Source organism: Microtus pennsylvanicus, chromosome 10 (genome assembly GCF_037038515.1).
Source record: "Microtus pennsylvanicus isolate mMicPen1 chromosome 10, mMicPen1.hap1, whole genome shotgun sequence".
In the NCBI taxonomy this organism is placed as follows: domain Eukaryota; kingdom Metazoa; phylum Chordata; class Mammalia; order Rodentia; family Cricetidae; genus Microtus; species Microtus pennsylvanicus.
In genome coordinates this window covers 90,538,014-90,545,386 of record NC_134588.1, presented here as the reverse complement: position 1 = coordinate 90,545,386, position 7,373 = coordinate 90,538,014, and the positions used below count along the sequence as shown (strand labels likewise).

Genomic DNA, 7,373 nt, shown 5'->3' with positions numbered 1-7,373 from the left:
AAGGTGAGATCATTGTGAACTGGAAGAAAAGGCTTTTCTAATTTCTGAGGGTTTCGGATTCCAGGAAAGAAAGAGGAGAAAATACTTTACACTTCTAGTTTTGACTGGGGAACAACAGATCAGCAGGGGCATGGCAGGAGGGTTGAATCATTCCTTTCTGTTTACTCATTTTGCGGGAGGATGTGAGCTCTGCTTCAGGGAACTCAGCATTGACCTCCCAGGAATCAGGCAGAAACAAGATGGGCTTTGTGGACATCAACAGGACTGCTTGGCGGGGAAAGGATGAGAGTGAGAATGAGATATCGAAGGCACCTGTTGGGGCCTGGGGTTCTATGGGGTTCTCGTGTGCTAGAGAAGGCGCAGCTTGCTCTATAGGCCCTCCCTGTAGAAGTCCAGGCTGCACTGAGCTGGGACATGGCCCCAGAGGCAGCCACTGGGACAGTGCCTGATGCTAGGGATAAGTGAGTGGCACATTCAGGTGATGTCCTGCTTTCTCTACTCCACCATCTTCAAGAAGTAGGAATGGACAGACGAAGCAACAGCGTCTCCTAGATCTAAGTATCAGCTCCTAGCTGCCAATTCCCCCCTCTGTCCCTCTTCCGTGCCAGCGGATCCTCAGTCTTCTACAGCCGCTGCAGGCAGACTCATCATGTGGACCCTTGCAGCCCTCCTGCTTCTAGGTGAGTTGGTGATGCTGCGGTGGCATCAGTAGGATTTGGGGAGGGGGTAGGGCAGGGCAAGGTGTGTGGAATAAGAGAGCTGGCTCTGCAGATCTCAGGTTTCAGATGGCTCAGCATCTGCTTTGGAAGGATGAAACTGAGGTAGCTCTCTCAGAGCTGGGTGATTTGGTCAAAGGAAAATGGGCTTTGAGACAATTCAGTCTTTCCTGGGATCAAGAGTTTTTCCTATCATAGAGAACATTCTTCACCTTCTTCCTTCTTTCTTGTTTTTGCAGCTCCAAGCAGTGGGCAAGCTGGTGAGTCGTCTACATCTCTCATCCAAGTTTTGATAAGTTCCAGTAGGGCAAACCCCCCAGTTCCCGGCTGTCCTGAGATGGTGCTTTCTCCCCAGTCTTGCTCAATCTTGGTGACTAAGTCTTCTTGTGCATAGACAGAAACAGCTCTGATTAATAGAATCCTTGTTTGGAGTCCCATGACTGTGGTCTCCCTTCTCGCCAGGGTGGGTTCAGATGTGGACTGTGTCCCAGAAACGGTTGTTTTCTAAGAATTTCCAACCTCAGGCTTCAGTTTTGGGTAGGCACCTCACTCTCCTTTTCTTCCTCATCCTGCCCCATGCCCCACACCCCCAGCTACTCTGGAGAAGCCCATATTGTCTCTACAGCCACCTTGGACTACAATCTTCAAGGGTGAGAGAGTAACGCTGCGCTGCGACGGGTACCACCCTCTTCTGCTCGAGCTCCGACCCATTAGCACTCTCTGGTATTTGGGCCATGTCCTCCTGCCTTCTCACCAGAAGAGCATTGAGGTGCAGACGCCAGGGGTGTATCGATGTCAAACACGGGGAGCTCCCGTCAGTGACCCCATCCACCTCTCTGTGTCTAACGGTGAGTGATCTAAACACGGAAGGAGGAGAAGACACAGTGTTGTTCCTAGTGATACTGGCCCTCCTGGCTGGGCAGACGCCAGGGTATGCTCAAAGGACAAGAAAAAGGTCACACAGTGCCACTTTGAGTCTTTGGAGTAGGCAGAGAACTGCAGTAAAGTTTTCCTGGCCCCAAAGGACCCCTTGTCTTCCTGATGGAGCAGGAAGCAAATAAACCAAGATAGGAAAAGTAATAAAAATGTACTCATTAAGATACACGATTAGTTGCTTTGTATGGAAGACAGATGATCTTACCTTTGCAGGCAGTAATTTTTATTAAGCATCTAAAGAACACTGATTAATGTTCAAATTATCATTTAACACTTCTAGAGGTTTTCTGTCTAAGCCCATGTGGAAGCCGGGATGGCCACAGAGAGTGGCCACATACAGATTGAGAATGGCATAGAATCTGTGACTGTGCCTTGCAAAGATTTTGGGGACAGGATTTCCATCTGAAGCCCAGGCATGCCTTGGCTTTTAATTCTGCTTCAGCTTTCCAAGTACTCGAATTACAGGTCTACCTGGCCTGCAGGATTCTTTTTCAGTGTATAATACCTAAAGCAGGGCCTGGAGAGATGGCTCAGTGGTTAAGTATACATAATGCTCTTGCAGAGAACTGGAGTTGAGTTCCTGGCACCTGCATTAGGCCATAACCACCTGTAACTTCAGATCCAGTGGATATGACTCCCTCTTCTGGCCTCCTCTGGCATCTGCACTCAAGAGCACATACCCACACAGACAGAGGCATGACAGGCAATTCCAAACAAATGAATGAAAGAATAAATAAATAATTTTAAAATGTATAAAACCTAAAATGGCATCTAGGATAGTAAGTGCTGACTTAGGTGATGGTGGTGGAGGTGGTGGAGGCGGTGGAGACGGTGGTGGTGACGGTGTTGACTGGGTACATACAGGGTGCTGTCGGAGATACCTAAGGCTGTTCTTAGAGACCTTTTCTTTGGAAGATAAGGCCTAAACACAGGCATGCAGGGCAAGTAGGCCTCAATTTACGCTGAGAAGCAGGGTCTTTTGAATTGATGAAACCGCTTACAAGGGCCCTAGGCTCTGTACAGAGCTAATTTTCTGAGCAGTTCAGTGTGGCTGGGAAGTGGTGAGGTGGATAAAAGAGAAACAGGAAAGGCTATCAGGGTCTCGGTCAGGAAGGCCTTGATGGCATACTTGTAGGGACTAAGCTTGATTGTAAAAGGAGGCTCTCTGAGACTGGAACCAATCTGAAGTATCTTTGCTTGTCTGGTACCATTTTCCTTCCCCGGTTCAGCTTTCTGCACCGTGGGGATTCCAGGTGCTAGTCACCAGGCCAGGAAACAGGAAAGGGGTCTTGGTAGCTACCGGAGTGCAAACAGGGTGGGGGTGGGGGAGTGGGGGCAGCGGAGGTAGGAAGTGGTTAAGGGAAGCTGAGAATGGGAGACCTGCTGGGTTTTCTTGTTTGGGTTGGAGGCCTGCTGTGTAACCGCTCTGGCCAACCTGGAACTTTGTAAGACCTCAAACTCACAGAGATCCTCCTGCCTCTGCCTGTCTGAGTGCTGGGACTAAAGGCGTGTTCCACCATACCCTGTAGGGCTGGTTTTTCTGATGAGTAAGCAGTGTCTGTGGGGTTTGTTGCAGACTGGCTAATTCTGCAAGTACCTTACGCTGCTGTGTTCGAGGGAGAGCCCCTGGTGATGCGCTGCCGTGGCTGGTACGACAAAGTCGTCTACAAACTTCACTACTACCACGATGGCCAGGCCGTGAGATACTTCCATTCTAGTACCAACTACACGGTGTTACAGGCACGAGCTAGTGACAGCGGTCACTACCAGTGCTCCGGCACCATGCGCATCCCAGTGGAGAGTGCGCCCATGTTCTCCTCCAAGGTGGCTGTCACTGTGCAAGGTAGGAGAGACGACCACTGGGAAATTCTGGGGCTGGAAGCGGCGGGGGGTGGGGGAGGAGGCTGCCCTCTGCAGCCTGTTGTGTAGGCAGGTGTCCCTTCCCTATGGCACATATCCATCCAGGTTTCTTTTTCTAGCTAGGGATCCCACTTAGAAGTGATGAGTTCTTACTTGTCTGAGAGCGTACTATATTACTAAGAAGAGGGACCGCAGCTGTCCCTTTAAATACAGAGAATGCCAACTGATTACCAGCTAGGATGTAACTTGTAGCATCTGTCAGCATCCTGCCTACGTTCAAATTGTCCCCATCACCCCCACCCACCCACCCCCGCCTACCCCCATGGCCTCAGTCTCTCTGTCCCTTCTCTTTCTCCCATCCTTTCTTGTTGTCTGGGTCGGCGAGGAGACCTCTTGGAGAAGGCAAAGAGTGGGATCCAGGACGGTGGACAGGTTGGCCCTGGTTGGGTATCACTCCTTGCACGTACTCAATGATCATCCTGGCCTCCGGGCCGCCCTCCCCGCAGAACTGTTCCAGACACCCGTGCTCAGGACGCTGAGCCCGCAGGAGGCGCGCGGTCGCGTGGTGCTGCGCTGCGAGACGCGCCTGCACCCGCAGAAGCGGGACACGCCACTGCAGTTTGCTTTCTACAAGTACAGCCGGCCAGTCCGCCGCTTCGACTGGGGCGCCGAGTACATGGTTCCTGAGCCCGAGGTCGAGGAGCTCGAATCGTACTGGTGCGAGGCCGCCACCACTACTCGAAGTGTCCGGAAACGCAGCCCCTGGCTGCAGCTCCCCGGGAGGGGTGAGTGACAGCTAAGCACTGCGGGTGCCCTGCCTCCTGAACCTCATAGTCCTCCCGCAGTATTCCCACCTGCCCATCTCAGTCCTCCACACACCTCCATCCCTACCCCCACCACACCAGGGGCAACGATTTCAGTCACGGGTGACCAGGCGTGTTGCCTTGCAGGCGCTGCCCTGGATCTGGCGTCTACCACTGCTCCGGTCCCGGCTGCAGCCTTAGCCCCCGGGGATAAGCCGCTTTCCTTCCGGAAAACCCCGGTGTCCAGATCTGTCCCCTCAGTCACTTCCGATCCGAACAGCACCTTTGCGGGGCTGCAGTTGGCTGCTGGCCAAGTCCCCACTGCCGGCCCACAGGTCTGCGCGCCTCTGTCCACGTCGGTGGAACAGTCCCGCGAAGCTCTGCAGCCCAAAGTGGACCTCCTGCTTCGCGAGATGCAGCTACTCAAAGGCCTTCTGAGCCGCGTGGTTTTGGGATTAAAGGATCCACAGGCCCTCCGCGATTTTACAGAGACCCCCAAGACACCCAATTTTCACGTTTCTGTGAGCCCCGGAACCCCAGAGACCACTGTCGTGGAGGGTAGGGTGGGCAGCTAGTGTCTGCTCCTGGATCTTTCCTTCTTCAGCTCATTGACAAACCTGAGACACATCTGTTCGTGTCTCCTCGTGATGCTGTGGTTTTTATAGAAACGCCCCTGAAGTGTGGTGCTGTGGACTTCCACCTTGCTAGACAGCTCGTAAGCGATTGCAAGCCTGCAGAGTAATTTGTAAACAAAAGCACGCTCTCTGGTGTGTCCTTTCTTCCATAATCCAGCAGAGAAGAAGACTGCTGCTGCTGCCTGTTTGTCAGTTTACACTCTCTCGGAAGTGAATTTAGACCGCACAGAAATTAAGTACTCATTCCAGCGTATGTGGGTGTTTTGTTTGTAATTGAAATCATTGAAGTTAGTGAGTGCTTTAGAACTAAATTTTAGAGTCAAGTTGTAATCATTCATAATGAATTTATTCTCTAATATTAAAACGACTTTCAAAATTCTATTAACTACTGAGTTTAATATCTTCAAAATCCTGACTATGATTTCAATTTAGGGAGAGATTTTAGTGTGAGTTTCTTGTTTCTTGTTATGAAGGTCAGAGATTCTGTGCCAGACTCACCCAGAGACACACCCTGTCCCCATGTAGCCAGACAGAGCCACTTGGGAGCATCTGAGTGGCAGGCCATACTAGCTGCACCAGAGCTAACCTTACTCCATTTCAGGATCACACCCTCCTCAATTAAGCTTCACGGCAAAGGCTGAGAACCAATATAACTCTACCCTCCCATTCTTCATTCTGCTCCAAAGGCATTCAGTAGCATGCAAGTTCTCATTTCCTTCTGAGTTTATTAACCACAACTGACATGCTTTTGTGTTCTTGTGGATTGCTATTTAATGTGTGTGTGTGTGTGTGTGTGTGTGTGTGTGTGTGTGTGTGTACTTGTACAAGAGTACTCATGGTGGTTCCCTTGTGGAAGTCAAAGGACACTTGCCTAATTCTGAGAAGGGATGTTCAAAACCCTGGGTTGGATACCTGAGCTACAAATGTCCCAACTTTCTAATGCAGGCTTCTATGGGACAGCCTTTCCAGTAGGCTCTTTCTTACTTCTGATCTTGTTCCCCCAAGGTGTTTGCCATCCAGATCTAGACAAGAAGCAGCTACCATCAGTGCCAAGAGGCTTAGTAATCAAAGTTTATCAGGCTATTCAATAATAGAAGTAGTAGTAGTAGTAATAATAATAATAATAATAATAATAATAATAATAATTGTTTTTCTGGGTGTGGAAGTGCATGCCTTAAATCCCAGAGAGGCAGAAGCAGGCAGAACTCTGTGAGTTCAAGACCAGCCTGGTCTACATAGTGAGTTCCAGGCCAGAGTTACATTGTAAGACCCTCTCTCAAAAAAAAAAAAAAAAACCCAAAAAAACAAGAAAGAAAAAAACCACTATAACAACAAAATTAAATGAGTTGATCAAATGCCAGGGTGCCAGATGCTCCTTCAGTCATCTTTGCTGGCAGCCTCGATGTTCGTTTGCCCATCTCGCCGTCTGCCTCCATCAGAGCTAGTGGTGGAAGGGACAATGAGGAGGATGGAGAACTTTTGGACAAAAATTAAAATAGCTCACAGCCTATCTTACCCTGTGAGGAAGAGGAAACTCTATGCCCTGTTCAGAACCTTTGAGTCTTTGCCCACACTCTCACACAGGAGGGAAGGCCTGAGACCACCCCCTCTGGTGTCCGCTAGGATCTCTCAGGAGAGCCTGCACCAAGGAAATGACCGCAGCAGCTGCATCCTGCCTTTGTTTCGGTTTTAGCACTCATTCTGGGAAAGAGAAGTCAGCTATCCCCGGCTGTCCAGAGGGCATCCTGGAGCCCATACCCCAGATGGAGAGCTGGCAGGTTGCTGCGGTTACCTGTGGAGGGAGCGGCTTTCTCTCTGGTTGTCTGATCCCTTCTGCATCTTAAGCTCAGGCCTCAGACTCTGAACCTGCCGCTTCCCATGTCAGATAGCAGTAGGCGTGGAACCCAAACGTGCTCTATTTGATGACAAAAGGATTCTGTCATCATCTCAGCCTTACTTTGTGCTTCTGCCCGTCCTCAGTGTTTCTCATCTTTACAGAAATCCATTAATCCTCACCATATGTGACGTGTGTGTCTTGTTTGTAAGAGCTTGAACGTGATCCTCTAGGTTGAGGTACAAGCTCTCAGCATCTGCCCTATTCTCGGCCACACTGACCCCTTTGTTGTTTTCCCAACACGCTGCCATCTTTTATGTGCTCACCCTTTGGGTAGACTTTTGCCTCATCCTATACGGGAGGCTACACAGCTTCTGAGTTTCTTCATTCTGAAAACAAGGGCAATAATAGTAATCTAAAGGAGCAGACAGATAAACGGCTTCTTTAATGATCAGAGGTGCTAAGATAGTGATGCTTCAGTGCTCAGGAGCCCCTGAAATCACTTTCTGGAGCAATAACTCCCTCACCCTCCTGTCCCTGCCTCCTCGGTGTTGGGATTACAGATCTCCACCACAAAGCCTGCTTATTA

The 7,373-nt window shown here is 50.1% G+C and overlaps 1 protein-coding gene across 1 annotated transcript; it reads left to right on the top strand.

The window, feature by feature from the left end:
• The first annotated feature begins 1,152 nt into the window (after positions 1 to 1,152).
• On the top strand, positions 1,153 to 5,321 carry Fcrlb (Fc receptor like B). Its single transcript, XM_075987355.1, has 5 exons — positions 1,153 to 1,198; positions 1,310 to 1,564; positions 3,229 to 3,495; positions 4,019 to 4,297; positions 4,463 to 5,321. The coding sequence occupies exons 1-5, from the start codon at positions 1,153 to 1,155 to the stop codon at positions 4,888 to 4,890; spliced, it is 1,275 nt and encodes a 424-aa protein (XP_075843470.1). The 3' UTR covers positions 4,891 to 5,321.
• Positions 5,322 to 7,373: the final 2,052 nt, after the last annotated feature.

What these genes read in the sequence shown, in the direction of transcription:
- Fcrlb (XM_075987355.1), top strand. Translation starts at nt 1,153, where the DNA reads ATGACTGTGGTCTCCCTTCTCGCCAGGGTGGGTTCAGATGTGGACT. An exon ending in GGTGGGTTCAGATGTGGACT is followed by an intron (nt 1,199 to 1,309) that starts GTGTCCCAGAAA and finishes CCACACCCCCAG; the next exon opens with CTACTCTGGAGAAGCCCATA. An exon ending in CCACCTCTCTGTGTCTAACG is followed by an intron (nt 1,565 to 3,228) that starts GTGAGTGATCTA and finishes GGTTTGTTGCAG; the next exon opens with ACTGGCTAATTCTGCAAGTA.